At 42.6% G+C, this 18,559-nt stretch overlaps 1 protein-coding gene across 4 annotated transcripts in view; it reads right to left on the bottom strand.

Moving 5' to 3' along the window:
- The window catches only part of TBC1D30 (TBC1 domain family member 30), an 86,814-nt gene that overhangs the window by 43,025 nt on the left and 25,230 nt on the right, over nt 1-18,559 (bottom strand). For 2 of the 4 annotated variants that reach the window (XM_033440552.2, XM_049693970.1), the window contains exon 3: nt 482-543. In XM_033440552.2, the coding sequence (XP_033296443.1) occupies nt 482-543 (62 nt within the window). Of the gene's footprint in view, nt 1-481; nt 544-3,555; nt 4,025-18,559 lie in introns of those variants that run through there. The other 2 variants (XM_033440553.2, XM_004276594.3) reach the window with 2 other exon arrangements.

Raw genomic sequence — 18,559 nt, 5'->3', positions numbered from 1 at the left:
GTTAAGCACTTGTCAACTTTTCCCCATCTTGACGTTCGTAGAGCATGAGAAAATGTATACAGAACACTGGGGTAAACATTCAGAGCTTCCTTCAGCCAGACATGACTGGTCTAAGGGCTATGACTGCCCCAAGGTCCCCCACTTAGGTACCCTTAACACACCCGTGATCCAATTGCAGTACACACACAAAGGCTGGGAACTCTGAAATCAAAACATGTGTTACGGATTCGGAATAACGGCATTTGGTTTTTAAAGTTTTTCACACTTGAACCATTAAAAAAAAGTGCAAAAATTTTCACTGCAAGTATAAATCCAAGTCACTTATAGCTTCACAAGTTATTTTATCTATAATTTTTAAAACTGACTCATCTTCTTAGGCATATCCAAGCACATGTTAATTTTCCCACTTTGAGAATATACCTCAGTGTACCCTGTAGGTACCCCAAAATAAAGGTATTTTCAAAACCAAAAATAAAATTACCTGCTGAAAACCATTTTGACCTAAAGATGGCTCAAGAGTGAACTTCAACTTTGTGTCAACTCCTAAAAGAAAAATACATAAATAACTGTTATTTGGGGGAAAAATACGTTACATCAAAAATAAAAGTAAAAATTAACCTGATTCTACTGAGTCATCATAAAATTCTTAAAACATTTATTTTTACTAAATTGTAGTCAATTTTGTTAAAAGAAAAAGAATACTGATTATTAAGATAGAAAAATGTCCTGTGGTAATAGAATGAAGCTTATCACATAGAATGGTGGTTTCACCGCTGTCTGGAGTAGTGCAAAAACAAAAAAATAACACCACAGGCTTGGAGTCATGCACACTTTAATTCACCTTTGGTTCCTAGAGTCAAACAAATTATTTAACCTGTCTCAGTCTCAATTCTTTATCCTGAAAATGAGGATAACGTCTATCTCAGTTAGTTGTTGCAATAATTAACTGTAAATCACTTAGCACGGTATAATTAATATTTATGAAACTTAGGAAGAGAATTCTCTACTTACAGAATTTGTTTTCTAGGACACCTGCATGGACTAAGTCTATTAAGGAAACTTCAGTGAAATATCAAAAGTTATAAAAATAATGTCACTGCCTTCCCACTTGTGGAATAATCCATTTTAACAAGACTATTTAGCAATTTGCGTGTATTTTTAAATTCTGTCATGACAGACTTATTCATTAAAGATAAGTTTACACATTTAATTATAGGCTCCAAGCTAAAAATATAACTGAACTCTAATTCCAAGTTATCTACAACTTTAAACTTCTTTGACTCAAATCCCAAATCTATGGAATAGAAGTAAGTAAATAGGAGAATATATAAAGATTATACGCTATATTCATATTGGGCTTTTTTATTATTGAGGTGAAATTCCATGACAATTTTTTTAACACCTTTATTGGAGCATAATTGCTTTACAATGGTGTGTTAGTTTCTGCTTTATAACAAAGTGAATCAGCTATACATATACATATATCCTCTTATCTCTTCCCTCTTGTGTCTCCCTCCCTCCCACCCTCCTTATCCCACCCCTCTAGGTGGTCACAAAGCACCGAGCTGATCTCCCTGTGCTATGCGGGTGTCTTTTAAAAAACATATGGAGTCAAGAAGCTGAAAAGAGATGTGTCTGATTTGCCCAAGCCCGTGACAGTATGAAGATGTCCTTCTTGGAGTCCTAGAAGAATACTGTGTATACATGAGTTGGGTCCTAGATTTCTAAAGTCAAGCTGTGTGTGATAGAGAATCCCAGGCATCCAACCAATGCCCCGATCATTCTCTTCAGAGCTTCAGGGCCAAAACCATACTCTGCCTAGATAGATAAGATTTCCTTCTTCGAAGGTATATTAAGTACCCCGACGGATTCCCAATTCTCTGAGATGGTTTAAATTAAGTCCTGCCTCAGTGCAGCACAATGATACAAAGACCACAAGAGTGCCTCCAGCTGGCGCGCATGATTTAAGACACGATAAAACGGACCTCTTTGTGAGGTTGCTGTCCATACACAGGGTGCTGAATGGAGGAGCGTATAGTCATGACGTTTGCTTTATTATAACAAAGACCAGGAAATTCGGTCCCACGCTCCTATTTCAACCGACCTAAAAGCCTCGGATTCCTTGCATGTACGACCGAATGTGCTCCCTTGACTTTTTTCAGAAGTACCTGCTGGGCACGATGCCGATCGCCTTGCCGAGATGAAACCCGGCTGGGGTTACTCAAAATCACAACTATTTTCTCACTATCAAAAATGAGTCACAGGATTTAACTGGAATTGATCATTCGCTGCCTGCAAGCAAAAGCTGAAATCAGGTCATTTCCACCTATTTTCTTCTAATTGAATAAGGGAGGGGAGAAGGTTTATGTTTCATCTGGTAATCACTGGCTGTTCCGGATTCAGAAATACAAAACACTTTTAACGTGGGAAGGAGGTTTCTTTTTTTAAGGCTAAAGGAAGACGGTGAATAACTACTACAGTCTCTGCAACTAGACACTTCCTTGGGGAGAAAAACAAAGAAACCACGAGGTTCGGAAAGGCAGCGACGTGTTCCACCCTTTGAGGCTCAATGCCTCGACAGATTCTCCCCTGCAGCCTCAGGACAGCAGGTCCCCAAAGGCGCTGGGAGGCGGGATGGGGTGGGGTTGGGGGAGGACAAACCCACCTGGAAGCCAGCTGGTGCCACTCCAGGGACAAGTGTGCGCTACGCACGGGTACGAGTACAGCCGGCTCCCTCTGCGGCCACCCCTAGCCAGAAAGCCTTATGTCCAGGGGCCCGCGCGCCAGGGCCGGCCTCATAAAACCCTGCGGAGGGATGCCGGGTGGTGGAGCAAGCGCGGAGTTATGCAGCCTGGAGAAGCAGGGATGTGTAAACACAGGCTGACAGCAGAAAGGGCCTAGCCTAGCACAGCCAGGAGAACTCTGTCTTTACCTATAGAAAGAATCTCTACTTTGCAGGAGTGTTTCCTGCCCGCTCTCCACCCGGACACACAAATTAGAGGCTCCAGGTGAGACGATCCCGGCACTCACGAAGCAGGGACCCTCAAGAAAATGCACCCGATTTTTTCCTTCGCGGTCACTGCCTCCTCCTCTGACAACAAGCATCAGACCTGTGCCTTTCTCCGGCCTCACACACCTCTTTCAAGGTGTGGCTTCTTGTGGGTCCGAAGCACAACTGGTTGCTCGGCCTCTGATAGCCCGGGTAGCCGCCAACACTTTCCCACCACTCGGAGAAAACCGAGCGCATCGCTCGCCAGCAGCTCCCGGCACAAGCAGGGCTGGACCGCACACAGGCGGTGGGATGGGGGCGCACGGGCAGCCGGCGGGAGCAGCCGGTCCTCCGCGCCGTGGGAGGCCGCTGCCCCCGCCCAGGCCTCGGTCCGCGCTCTTCCCTCCCAGGCCGACCCAGCCCCGCCTGCGCCCAGCCGCGGTACCCAGCACCGGGCGGCCGGCGGCTGTTCCCTGGCCTACGCGGAGTTCGGCTGAGGCAGAGGCACCAGCTCCGGGGGCGCCACGCTACTTTCCAGTGCCCCATCTGCCTCCCCGGGTCCTCACCCGGCTCCAGGGTGCAGAGCAGCCGGGGCGCGGTCCGGGAAATGCAGCTGCGCTTCTTGAGCACATTGCTCAGGATGGTGCCCACGCCGCCGCCGCCGCCGCTGCCGCCGCCACTGCCGCCGCCGCCGCCCTGCCGTTTCAGGCATCTCCCTCCGCGCCTAAGGGAGCCGGTCAGCTTGTCCTGCCGCATCCGAGAGCGCCCCGGGCTCCCGTGCGGCCGCCGTCCGCCTGGGTCCTCGCTGTCCCGCCGGCGCAGCGGCTTCGCACGCGTGGGGCTCGGCAAGACCGGTCAGTCAAGGGTCTCTCGAAAGCAGCAAAAGTGCTCGGGGGTCAAAGGACCCTGCGGAGCACCGCGGGAGCCGCCAAGCGCGGGGCGGCCGGCAGGGATCTGCAGTGCGGAGCCTGCAAGGCTGAGGCAGGAGAGGACTTGGGGCGGGGAGGAGGGCGGGAGCGAGCGAGCGAGCGCGCGGATACGGAGGCAACGCTCCCGCCCCCAATCCCGGCATCACCGTGCGCAGGCGGGGCTGCCTTAGCTCCCGAGCGCCCCGCCAGCTCGCGGCACCTGCACTGGGCAGCCGCAGAGACCCGGAGCCCAGGAGCGAGGGGCTGAGCAACTGCGCCCGGGGACCAGAAGCAGTGACAGATTTCCGTGCCTCTCCCAAGATCTGGGAGGTGCAGGAGGGAGCACCCAAGGGAGCGAGTCTCAGGTGCAGAACGCCAGCGAGATGCAAGTGCCCACCTCATCGGAGCAGTCTTGCAAGAGTCGGTCAACAGACCGCAGGAAGAATCTAGCAGCACGGCGGGAACGTTGGTGGATGGTGAAACACCAGCTTCATCCCAAATTGTGTTAAACTCTTTTTCTTGGCATCTTAGAGAGGCATAGGAAGCACGTTAAAATTATTATTATATATTACTATTAATATATACTTTGTACATTAATTAAATCTATAATTATTATTATAATAATGGTTGTTTCTTTTGGAAGAGTAGACTTCAAGATAAAAGTGTTCCATTAAAAGCAGTGGTTTTTTTTTTAAGTGCTTCCCCCGTCTCTCCAGCCAGAGACTTCAGTAGGCAGAATGGTTTGTGATAATTACTTTTTTTTAAAATCATTCTTAAACTACGACATTACGACATTCACCAGTGGATATTAATCATAAAGATGAATAAGTCATAAGAAAGGAAAGCATATGGAGGGAAATACAAAGATATTTGTATATGCTAATATTTAGAGAAGGAACACCAGATGGATTAAAAACAACTAAAAAGTATTTATGTGGAAGGGAACAGTGTAGAAGAGAGAGGAATAGAAAACAGATTTCTCTAGATGTGCCTTATGTACTTTTGACTCTGAAATAACATCTTATATTAATATTAATAAATCAAGCAAAAAGAAAACCCTAAAATTGGAAAATGAATGGAAACAAATGAACCTAACTAGAAATCCTGTTGATGGCATAAGAACATAGAAAAGATGAGTAAGTTGTTTTAGAGCGTAGTGTTATGCCTGTGTATCAATGGTGGTATAGACTCCACGGGCAAAAAGAGCTGCAAAGAAATCTTAAATGTCATTCGGTAGCATTACTGTTATTAATAATATTGGTGTTATTTCTTAATTCTTATGTACACTATAGGATAACCTAAATAAATAATCATGTTAACATCATAATCAGTCTGCTAATCTGGGGTGATTTTAAATGTTTCACTAAGCAATGTTGTGATGGATATCTTTGTTGACTAAGCTTTACTAGATTTTTGAACACCTAAAATGCATTTCCACAGTGGGGTTATTGGATCTAAAGGCATAATCATCTATATGACATATATTGCTAAATTAAATCTTAAAGGATTATACCAGTTTAGTCTCTGATTGACACATTTTCATCCTCCATCTTCAACAGCTCTCAGTATTATCATTTAAACACTTGCTGCTTTGATAAAGAGAACTGTCATTTTGTTGTTTTTATTGGCATTTTTTATTAGTAGTGCAGTTGAACTTTTTTTGGTATGTTAACTAAGCAGTTATATGATATTTTCTGTGAACTTCTTACTCGAATATTAAAGTCTACATGTTTTCTTAATGAAAAAATAAATATGCTAAGGTCAAAAGAAACCAAGATGTTTCCAGTGTAACAGAAAATACAGGTGTGCAACCAAAGAAATTAAGTTTTTTTTAATCCTGCAATAGTATATTTTAAATGGAAATAATTGTATGAACTCATCTTTTTTCTTTTCAAAAATACATATAAAGCCACTGAATAGGTTTAGAACTAAGGACAACCCAGCAGCAGTGAACACCCCCAGCACTCAGGATGTGGTCTCTAAAAACCGTTCCCCACTAAAAGGAACCAGGGCTCCTTTGAGGTGCAACTGATTCCAGTTCTGGGCCAGAAAAAGTACAAGATGAGCCTGAAATATATTGATGAATTCAGGAAGGAAGGATGTGCTCCAAGACTAATGGGGTCATGTCAAAAAGACATGAGAGGGGCTTCCCTGGTGGCTCAGTGGTTGAGAGTCCGCCTGCCGATGCAGGGGACACGAGTTCGTGCCCCGGTCCGGGAAGATCCCACATGCCGCGGAGCGGCTGGGCCCGTGAGCCACGGCCGCTGAGCCTGCGCGTCCAGAGCCTGTGCTCCGCAACGGGAGAGGCCATAACAGTGAGAGGCCTGCGTACCAAAAAAAAAAAAAAAAAAAGACATGAGAGCCACACAAATAGGATACTATTGGCCAAAGATGGAACACTTTGAGCATCAAAAACAATGACTGCTAATCGACAGATGAATGGATAAAGAAGATGTGACATATATACAATGGAATACTATTCATCCATAAAAAAGAATGAAATTTTTGCCATTTGCAGCAACATGGATGGACCTACAGACTATCATACTAAGTGAAATAAGTCAGAAAGGGAAAGACAAATATCATATGATATCATTTATATGTGGAATCTAAAACATGACACAAATGACCTTATGAACTTATTTATGAAACAGACTCACAGACATAGAAAACAAACTTATGGTTACCAGAGGGAAAAGGAAGAAAACAAACTTATGGTTACCAAAGGGAAAAGGAGGTGGGGGAGGGATAAATTAGGAGTTTGGGATTAGCAGATACAAACTATTATATATAAAACAGATAAACAATAAGGTCCTACTGTATAGCACAGGGAACTATAATCAATATCCTATAATAAACCATAATAGAAAAGAATATGAAAAAGAATTTTTATATATAATTTACAACTGAATTACTTTGTTGTACACCAGAAACTAATGCAACATTGTAAATCAACTATACTTACATATAAATAAATAAATTTTAAAAAAACAATGGCTGTTATTGATTGAAAGTATTAACTTTTTAAAAAATGCATTTCTTATGATATTCTGAAAGAACTAAAAAAGAAGTCCTTCACACAACTCTGGCACACTTATTTTGTAATCAGCACATTCTGGACTTTGTGAATTGCCCTCAGAATTTGAGGACAATGTCAGAAATGATATAACACTAAGCATGAAATATACATTTCACATATAAAAATCTGTTAAAATGACATTTGTCATCTGCAAAAGTAAAGCCAGCTGATAGGGATATAGAAGCTATTCAGTTATGCCTACCTGACTGAGATAAAGATGCCTTGAAACAGGCAGTAGCCTGCCTCATCACTTTATGGAGGGAAATACATATAAAATACAAATAAAATACATATACAAATATCTTTTAGAAGATAAAATCATTATTGAGCCTGGTTGTGAGGAACTGTTTAGCTTAGATTTCCCAACATTTCACACCAATCTCAGGTACAGAAATCTACACTTATTCAGCCCAATGCTTATAGTTTCAGTACATGTTTGTTCTCCTTCAGCTTTCTCTTAATTTTATTAAGATGTCCCTTGACTGCTCTGGCCTGAGAACAATAATTGAAAGATATCTGTTGTTTGGCTTTGGACAGTTTTTTAGAGGGCAACACAGACCCCTGGGTGAAGATGGTGATGAACACCCATAGTTAAAGGAAGGAAACTGGAAGGAGAGGGAAAATCCAGACCAAGGTGGTAAGTGCATGCACAGTATCGTCTTCCAGAGCTCTCACCTTCTCAAACCATAGAGGGTTCATGTTCTCTTTTAACAAAAAAGGCTGTTCATGCTCAGTTTTAGCAGTGGGCCAGCAGGAAAGACAGCCTCGCCGGCCAAGAGGAGGAGCAATGGGCTCTGCTTTACAACACAGCCTCTGGGGTAGAAAGGAGGACGTACAGGCCTGGCTGACATCCACCACTCAGACCATCCCACACCCTTTGGCTCGGACTCCCTGCTCACCAAGCAAACTTTTGAGTGTCATTTGGCTTCCCATAGAGACTTTGCCGCTGAGGAGAGGACACGCTGACCAGTTAACAGCGGTCAATAGCCCTGAGTTTGCTCAACTCTCAGTGAGCTGAAGAAATCAAATTTCTGGGCTGCCAAAGCTGAAGCGTAGACCCTAGATTGCCAACCCACCCAGATGTGTCACGGCTGACAAAAAGGCCTGTCTCTGATATTCTTCAGTTACAGCATTTTTCTTACTATTAGTGACAGGGGCTTGTTTACTTTCAAGATAAAAATTCTCTTTCACTCAGATTTATTACAAGGAAAAACTGACTTTAAAAAAAAAATGCTTTCTTGAAAACTTCACATGCTAAACTACACAGAAGTTGAAACTCACACAAAAAAATTTAAGTTTCTACTATTAAAGCAATACATAATGAAGGAATTAATATTATTTTGTTTACATTGGAGAGGAAAGCCAAGACTGCCAACTTTCGTAGCAAACAGATAATTAAGCACTAAAATACAATGCTCTAAAAACAGCCATGGCACAAGCCTAGCATTATATTTATTGTATGACTCATAGTTTCTTATTCGTGTCTGGAATATTGTTTTCCAAACGCAAAAGAAGTCATCTGAAGTCAACCTGCAGAGGAAACAATGCCAGCATGAGCTCTGCTTGAGGATCTCAGCTGGTGAGATTTCCAGCCAAAGCCAACTTACCATCACTCTTCACTGAGTGATTTTTACTAATCAAATAATATCAATGAATTCACATTTGGGCAAATCGTACCTTGGCATGGTCCGGAGCAGTTATGATTTAAGCTGAGTTTGGGAAAAGGAAAACTTCACATCGGATGAGAATCTGTTACTGGCTTGCTAAAGAAAATGAGTGCTTTGAGGAAATACTCTGAATGTCTCAGAGAGTCCAATACCCATGGTACATCCCCAGAGATCTAAGCTCCCAGGCCAAAACAAGGAAGTAGGGGTCATTCAGCTACCCCTGCATCTTCAGGCTTATGTGCTGGCAGTGAGGCTTCCTTGAGAGCAAACTATTCCTTTAATGGAGAAAGGGGACAAGCCAGAAGAAAAAGCAAGTCCAGCATAAATAAAAGCTATGTCCCACGGGGCTTCCAGAAGGGAATCAGGTCTGGATTCCTGTGGTTTCCTAATGATGTTACTTTCGTTTAACAGTAAAATCGTTGGTTTTTTTTTCTTTTTTTTTTTTGCGGTACACGGGCCTCTTACTGTTGTGGCCTCTCCCGTTGCGGAGCACAGGCTCCGGACGCGCAGGCTCAACGGCCATGGCTCACGGGCCCAGCCGCTCCGTGGCATGTGGCATCTTCCCGGACCGGGGCACGAACCCATGTACCCCGCATCGGCAGGCGGACTCTCAACCACTGCGCCACCAGGGAAGCCCTGACAGTAAAATCTTAAAATACAAAGGGCCTATGTGTTTATCTTCAGGGACTGAACAGAGCCAATGGTGAGTTACCGAGAGAAAAAGCTCCGGAAAAAGCTCTCTACAGCAAAGAGAGAGAAAACACAGGGAGCTGGTCTGCTCTGAGGAGGTGAGCCTGGAACTCATCCTCACGGCTTTCAGAGGCCCCTGGCAGCTGTTCTCCAACCCACAAGTCTCAAAGGATCAGAAGAGATTGTACCGAACATCAGGCCCAGCACTGTCTCCCATCGGGCAGGAGATGGTACGTCTTGGCACTTGTGCTAATGAAAAGGGTGGTGGTCTAGTGGCATAGAAGTCACTCTTCTCCTCTCTGCTCTCCCCACAATTTCTGAAGGTCTGTGAGCAACTCCTAAATAGGAAAAGTAATATCTCCTAAATGGAGGGTAAACTGTGATCAGTCACATAAGAAGCTAACACTCTCCTCAGAACTACTTAAGAGCAGGGCCTTAATAAGCAGCTCCTTCAACTCATTATCCAGGATGGAGCCCACAAAACTATGAGCTCATGGGACGAGCATCATAACCACCTTCCCTCATGAGAGAGACAGAAGCGGGACAGCAGGAAGAAACCAAGGGGAAAGGGAAAACCTTACAATTATCTGACACATCACATGACGTACATGGGACATTTTGTTTTCTTTTTGTATGGTTTCCCTTCTTAGTCATAAAAACCTATTTCTCTACTTAAATACAGGCATCCTTGAAGACAATCAGGTGTAGCTTTTGTATTTTGCTTATCACAGAGAAAGGATTCTGTCCAGCGTGGTACAGAGAAGCTTTGACATTCCAACACCAAATCACACTCAGCACCGTCTTCTACCTCCCAAGAGTCCCTGCTTATGCTTTCCAGGACCATTCATTTTGATCAGATATTTTCAAAACCGAAACCACTCTTAACATTCCCCCCAAGCACACTCAACTATTTTGGACGAAGTATTTTAAGAATAACCGGTTTTATTTACAGGCCAGAAAGTTTCAAATTCAAAACTTATCTAATATAAAGATTTAATTCCTAGCTGGAGTGAAGCTAGGAATTTCACAGTACCATAGTGGAAATACACATAAAACCCTGCATCCAGGTCCATGTGACTTCAGATGCATAGCTAACCCAAGATTTTCTATTTTCTAGGAAGTATTTTCTTGCTTCAGAATAACTGAAACTGATTCAGCACCACTTGAGGTAGATTTATGTTGCCCATACAAGACATCTTCCTACTTCTTTTATTCATTCATTCATTAGTGAAATAAACATTTATTCCTCAACTGCTGTGGGAAAGGCATTGTGCTATGGCCTGTGGGGAATAAAATTATGAATTCAGTATGTTCTCTACCCTCAAGAAGCTTACAGTTTACTGAGGGACAGACAAAGTGGGTAGTGATAGGACAGTGTGAAAGGTTCATTTAAAATACTATGCAAAATCAAAACTACAATGTGACATCATCTCACACCAGTCAGAATGGCCATCAACAAAAAATGTACAAACAATAATGCTGGAGAGGGTGTGGAGAAAAGGGAACCCTCATACACTGTTGGTGGGAATGTAAATTGATACAGTCACTATGGAGAACAGTATGGAGGGTCCTTAAAAGACTAAAAACAGAACTACCATATGACACAGCAATCCCACTACTGGGCATATACCCTGAGAAAACCATAATTCAAAAAGAGTCATGGGGCTTCCCTGGTGGCGCAGTGGTTGAGGGTCTGCCTGCTGATGCAGGGGACACGGGTTTGTGCCCCTGTCCGGGAGGATGCCACATGCCGTGGAGCGGCTGGGCCCGTGAGCCATGGCCGCTGAGCCTGCGCATCCAGAGCCTGTGCTCCTCAAGGGGAGAGAACACAACAGTGAGAGGCCCGCATACCGCAAAAAAAAAAGAGTCATGTACAACAATGTTCATTGCAGCTCTATTTACAATAGCCAGGACATGGAAGCAACCTAAGTGTCCATCAATGGTGAAAGGATAAAGAAGATGTGGCACATATATACAATGGAATATTACTCAGCCATAAAAAGAATGAAATTGAGTTATTTGTAGTGAGGTGGATAGACCTAGAGTCTGTCATACAGAGTGAAGTAAGTCAGAAAGAGAAAAACAAATACCATATGCTAACACATATATATGGAATCTAAAAAAGAAAAAAAAATGGTCATGAAGAACCTAGGGGCAAGATGGGAATAAAGACGCAGACCTACTAGAGAATGGACTTGAGGACACAGGGAGGGGGAAGGGTAAACTAGGACAAAGTGAGAGAGTGGTAGTGTATATATGGACATATATACACTACCAAATGTGAAACAGATAGCTAGTGGGAAGCAGTCGCATAGCACAGGGAGATCAGCTTGATGCTTTGTGACCACCTGGAGGGGTGGGATAGGGAAGGTGGGAGGGAGGGAGACGCAAGAGGGAAGAGATATGGGAACATATGTATATGTATAACTGATTCACTTTGTTATAAAACAGAAACTAACACATCATGGTAAAGCAATTATACTTCAATAAAAACGTTTAAAAAAATAAAAATAAAATACTATGCAAAAAAAATATTGCTACGATTTTTGTCAAAGAGTGTACTACCTAAGTTTTCCCCTAGGAGATTTATGGTATCCAGTCTTACATTTAGGCTTTATTTATTTTTGTACATGATGTTAGAGAATGTTCTAATTTCATTGTTTTACATGTAGCTGTCCAGTTTTCCCAGCACCATACTGTTTTGTTTACTGTAGCTTTATAGTATAGTCCGAAGTCAGGGAGTGTGATTATAGCAAACACGATAATTATAAATGGAGTATAACCTTTAAAAATTGTGAACCACTATATTGTACATCTGTAACTTATAAACGTTGTACATCAATGATAATTCAATTAAAATTAATTAATTAAATACTATGCAAGTACTTGGAGGGATACCATTATCTCTACCTCCTCCTAGGTATCATACATTCCAATGTTTTCCCAGGGCTTCATTTTATTGAACTATTAAATTTCAGCTGAAAGCAGGCCAAAGATCAAGCTCATCTGTGTTCTTCTCATAATTATGATATTCAGCCCTTTATTTGCACATCAGGAGTGGACCTCAGTCTGGAAGACTGAGACCCATCACTTTATTTTATTTTATTTTTTGTTTATTTTTTTTACATCTTTATTGGAGTATAATTGCTTTACAATGGTGTGTTAGTTTCTGCTTTATAACAAAGTGAATCAGTTATACATATACATATGTTCCCATATCTCTTCCCTCTTGCGTCTCCCTCCCTCCCACCTTCCCTATCCCACCCCTCCAGGTGGTCACAAAGCATCAAGCTGATCTCCCTGTGCTATGCAGCTGCTTCCCACTAGCTATCTACCTTACGTTTGGTAGTGTATATATGTCCATGCCTCTCTCTCACTTTGTGAGACCCATCACTTTAGAAGATGAAATCATTGTTCAACCTGAACAATGACTATTTAGCTAAGATTTCCCAACCTTTATATTAAGCCATTCTGAGATCCTTTTTGACCCAGTTGAGGGATATGAAAGGAGAGGTTTCTCATACCTATTGATGCAGATCAGTTTGGCTTAGGAATATATATTCCTAGTGAGAAAGAAAGGTGATACCTTTGAAAATAATATGCTTAACTTTGATGGTAAGACCAGAGAGGTATCAGGAAGAGGAGAGAGATTTGAATTAACATGAATGTTGGCTTGGCTGGCCTGGGAGCCTTAGATCTCCCAGATGTATTCATTCAGAAGAGAAGAGTGTAGAACATGTGAACTGATGAGGGAGCTCGTAAAAGCTGCACCTGATAAGGCCTCAGGAGGCAACGTGGTGTATCAGAAAGGGCCTGCCCACCTGGCGGGGAGACCAAGATTAGAATGCCAACGTCCATACTTACTAGCTCCTATGCCCTTGGGCAAGTTACTTAAAATTTCTGCACTTCGGTTTCCTCATCTTGAGAATTAACAATACTTACCTGAGTACTTGTGAGAATTAGGTGGCATAATGAAAGTCAAGATTCTAACACAGTAGTGGTACAAAGCCGGCACTCAATACATGTGCACTGGGGTGTCCTCCTTAGTGTTTGTTGATAATCGTACAAGATAAAGGTTAAAATGGCCCCGCTCGCGGTCTATCCAGAAGTCTGCCGCCCAGCACAGGATCAGGACCTGACCCACAGGGAAAGTCTGCCCGGCCAGAACACCCAGGTCCTGGGTCCTCTGAGGTCCCAGGTCCTCACCAGATGCTCCTCTTTTGCCTTCTTACCCTGCTGCCCTCACTCAATGGGAGGAAAACTGAGGTTAGCTTCATGTTCACTCCAAAGTGCAAAACCAGAACTGCTAAATGGGGTTATAGAGAGGCAGACATCAAAATTTAAGGACACTATAACTGTCGTAAAAGGGCCTCAGGAGATCATAAATGTCCTTTCTTTGGAGTTCTCAGGCAAAGACTGCAAGCCCAGCAGTCAGGAGTGCTGTGAAAGGGCATTTAAAACGAGGTGAGGTTCAAGCATCAGTATCAGTAAAACAGCTTCCCACACTATGATTCTCTGAAAGCAACTGAACTGATATTCAGGTCTCTTGCTCTGTAAGATTTCCTCAATCCAATACAAATCCTGACCAACTATAATGCTGGGAGAATACAGTTTGGATTGTTATAGTTTCAGGTAAACTGAAGTTTAAGCAGAAGAGATCCAGTTGGCTTCAATCCTTATTAAGGATATTTTTTTAAATGTACCATTATACTTTCTTTACTTAAAAAGAGAATTCTGGGGCTTCCCTGGTGGCGCAGTGGTTGAGAGTCCGCCTGCCGATGCAGGGGACGCGGGTTTGTGCCCCGGTCCTGGAAGATCCCACATGCCGCAGAACGGCTGGGCCCGTGAGCCATGGCCGCAGAGGCTTTGCTCCGCAACGGGAGAGGCCACAACAGTGAGAGGCCCACGTATCGCAAAAAAAAATTCTCAACAAACTGAATTTTTATGTATTTACTAAAAATCTTATATTATTATTCTCATTGTCTGAGAGTCCAGGACACGTTAGAAAGGAACTGCAAATCATCTTGGGAACTACATTAAAAGGAAAATGCATGTCTCCTGAATTATACGGGTGACAGATACTTGGAGGTAAGAGAAATTTTATGGTATGTCAGCCAATACAGGCCTCAGCATTTCAAAGGGTAGCATATCGGGTGACTTACATCCACTTTTACCTTTACCTCCACAGATACAGGAATTCACCAGTGTAGTCTTAAAAATGGTCATATTGTGTTCTAGTTTTTGCAAGTCAACTTAAAGTTTTGGTACTAGAGAAAAACTCCTAACAAAGCAGATGCTTTTAATAAACATACTTCCGACGTACTCCTTCTCTTCGAGAAACAATACGAGTGTGGCCTATTATATATTCATGTACTTAAAATAGCAGCGCTGGCACCTTGAATTACCACCATCTTTAGTACCACCTTACCACAGAGTGTCACTTGGCAGTATGTCACTCTGGCCTAACACCAGCATCAATCAGATACACCAGCTCCTAAGGAGGGAATAGATTATGGCTAAATAAAGTTAACCCTGGTTTCTCTAAACTTTAAACCTTCCTAATACTTGAAAACTAAGTACCACAGTGTATTTTAGGAAAATACAGAATAATTTTCTTTCACAGGGCCTGAAATACAGTAGGGACTCAGTAAAATTTTTTTTTTTTTTTTTTTGCGGTACGCAGGCCTCTCACTGCTGTGGCCTCTCCCGTTGCGGAGCACAGGCTCCGGACGCGCAGGCTCAGCGGCCGTGGCTCACGGGCCCAGCCGCTCCGCGGCAGGTGGGATCTTCCCAGACCAGGGCACGAACCCATGTCCCCTGCATCAGCAGGCAGACTCTCAACCACTGCGCCACCAGGGAAGCCCAGTAAAATTTTTTAATTGCATCTATGACACAAAGAGTATCAGGTTGGGATCTTGCTGACTGGACATTTTTAAATGGTACCCACATTAAAACCTGTATTTCAGATGCCACACTTGTCCCACCCCCCACGTCTGATTCATCCATGCCCTTGAATTGTTTATAGGCTTCTCAATAGATCATAAACTGCTTTGAGCACCAGGACTAAGACTTCTTCTTTGTTGGATCTCTCCCCTTCCCTGCCTGCAGCCAGCGTGGGGCTCATACACTTTCGACACTCAGTACATGAACATGAACAATAACATCATAAACTCATCACATCAAGAAGAGAGAGCTAGACCTTCTCACTCATTAAAAAAGGGCTTTTTATTCAACTACAAGAGAAATAAGCAGATGTGTTTATGAAAAGATATTTTGACTGACATTTATGCAATGTACCCCCAAAAAATCCACAATCACTATTCTTAGTCTCCCTGACAAGTTTCCAAAATATAAGATGCTCAAATATCACATAGTTGCTCTACTCATCGGGTGAAAGACGCTCCTGAAATTCTAGATATAATGGCAGTCAGCATAGTATAGCAGCTAATATCAGACTCTAGAACCAGCTACCTGGATTTGAAACCTGGTTCCACCACTCAGTAACTATCTAAACTTGGGTAAGTTAATTATCTCAGTTTCCTCATCCATAAAATGGGAAAACTATCTACTTCTTAAGGGTTATTCTAAGGATCGAATGATACAGAGAAAGCACTTATGCTGTCTGTCTTACAGTAAGTTCTTATAGTAAATGACTTATTGTGCCATTTATAGTATTAAAGACACTCAGAATATTTTTTTAAAGGAAAAATATTTTAAGCTTATACATCAACATTGTTGCAGATTATAAATGATGCCACCTGGTCACTCAAGCATCTTTGCACTTTAATTATGTTACCTTCCATTTGGGCAGAGATTTTAGTGCGAAACCAGTCTAGGAAGCCCATAAAAGGGAACATCCATTTAAATTGACAAACTGTTCACATTTCTCATCATCTTGATTTTTTTTCAAACATGTTACTTGGGGAGAATTCACTTCAGTGCAGACAAGCTAATCCTTCCCTGCTCTTCATAAACTAATAAAGCCCCAGCATCAGTTACCCAACAGCCTCTTGCTTTGCAAGATCACTACAGGGAAGAAATCAATCTTTCACAGCAGAGCTTAAGTAAGCAATTTTCTTCTCAATCTTTCTATTCCTCCAATATTACAGCTTTTTTAAATAATGCATGCAGTTTTCTAAAATTTGGTTCAATCATTTTGTTTTAAAGGGTTTCCCAAAGGTAGTCCATCATTCATCAGAAAGTTCTGGTCTTTCAATGTATTTTTATTATTTGCCATATAAATAAGTTGTATGGTGTATTCTATCCATTTCTACATGCATCAACATCAGTTCCTCGAGTTGGGGTTGGGGGGGTTACAAATACACCCTAGAAGGAGAAAGAGTTTGTCAAAAAAATAATTTTTCTAAGTTTGTCAATGTTCCAGTACTAAATTTTCTAATGGAGATGCACCAGGAGAAAAGGAAGCATGGGAGGAGAAAAGTAAGTAACAACTACCTGTACCAGCTGTCTGCTGTGGATCAGGCCCTGGGCTAGGTGTTTAAGTGTCTTATCTCATTTTAACCCAACAAGGTAAATATTATTCCCCAAGAAATGGGGAGTAAAAGGAGAGTGTACACATATATTATCAGGGTAATTTTTTCCTAAGCGTGGGGGTGGGGGAGGGCAAGAAGATATATTCAAATATAAAAAGTGAATTCTGAGTGGTGGGAGTATGGGAATGTATTGTATTTTTCCTTGTACTTTTCTGATTTTTTTTTTTTATTCCTGAAGGAAGGAAGGGAAAAAAGAAGGAAAAAACAAAGAGGTTAAATAAGTTTCCCAAGGCCATATAACTAATAAGTGGTGGAGTTGGGATTTGAACCCAGGTCTATCTCACTGCAAAGCCACACCAAGCCAATAAAATATAGCCAGGTATTTTTGATCTGAGCAGGATCAAAAACACTTTGGAAGTTCTGGAAGGAGACTTGTTCACAGCCTCATTTATGTTACCAAGTGAACGAAACATCCATAATTTCCTCAAACTCCCCATTTATTATTTACCTACTAAAACAAACAAGATACTGGTAGAGATGATAGAGAAGCAGCATCAACAGGGTCAGCCCAGCACTGCCAGGTAAACAGAAAGATTCCACGATGCCAGAGCAAATGAGTGAAGCTCTTAGGTAAGGATTACAGAAGACCAGCTGTGTCCTATAGGATACGTGGCAGGGCATGCAGGAGTTCATTAGAACCCACAGCAAGATGGGGCTTGGTGGAGACCTCATGCGGCAATTCTTTCTGCATCAACCCACCCTATAACTCATCCAGGAAAAATCTGGGCCACCTTGAAGTTCCCCCAAGAGACTGCAGATATGATTTGTCTCTGAAAATAATTTTCAGGAGACAGGAAGCTGGTTCATTATTTGAGAAAGCAACAAACCAAAGACCCTCTCCATAGAGAGAAAATGTTAAATGATGAGGACTTGGGGTATAATCAGTCTCAAATAATTTTTGTGCCATTGTTGTGTTCCCTCTTGTGCAGGGGCCAGCTGTCACAATCACTGTGTCTCAGAGTTAGGATAACATTCAAGATGATTCAAACTAAGTTGCCCAGACTTTTAAAAATGTGTTTGAGGGCTTCCCTGGTGGCGCAGTGGTTGAGAGTCTGCATGCCAATGCAGGGGACACGGGTTCGTGCCCCGGTCCGGGAAGATCCCACATGACGCGGAGTGGCTGGGCCCATGAGCCATGGCCGCTGAGCCTGCGTGTCTGGAGCCCGTGCTCCGCAACAGGAGAGGCCACAACAGTGAGAGGCCCGCGTACTGCAAAAATAAAAAAAATTTTTTTTATTTTTTTAAAAAAGTGTTTGAAAACTCTTGCACAACATCACAGACAGCAGAAAATTCTCATTAACCACTCACTGATGTTAAAGATTTGATGCAGTGAGTCAACGCTTCAGATGCTTCCTTGCTGTATGTCCAACAGTTGCTTTACAAAATTTGGTGTACAACTGGTGAGAATGGCTATCATCAAAAAGAACACAAGTAACAAATGTTGGCAAGGATTTGGAGAAAAGGGAACCCTCGTACACTGTTGGTGGTAATGTAAGCTGGTGCAGCCACTGTGGAGGATTCTCAAAAAACTAAAAATAGAACTACCATATGACTCAGCAATTCCACTCCTGGGTATATATCTGAATAAAACAAAAACACTAATTCGCAAAAAATACATGCACTCCAACGGAAGCAACCTAAGTGTTCAGGTTTAGAGTGAAAAGACAGTGCTT

The sequence above is a fragment of the Orcinus orca genome, chromosome 11 (assembly GCF_937001465.1).
Source record: "Orcinus orca chromosome 11, mOrcOrc1.1, whole genome shotgun sequence".
Classification (NCBI taxonomy): Eukaryota; Metazoa; Chordata; class Mammalia; order Artiodactyla; family Delphinidae; genus Orcinus; species Orcinus orca.
Note: the sequence above shows the minus strand (reverse complement) of the source record. Positions and strands in the feature narration are given on the sequence as shown.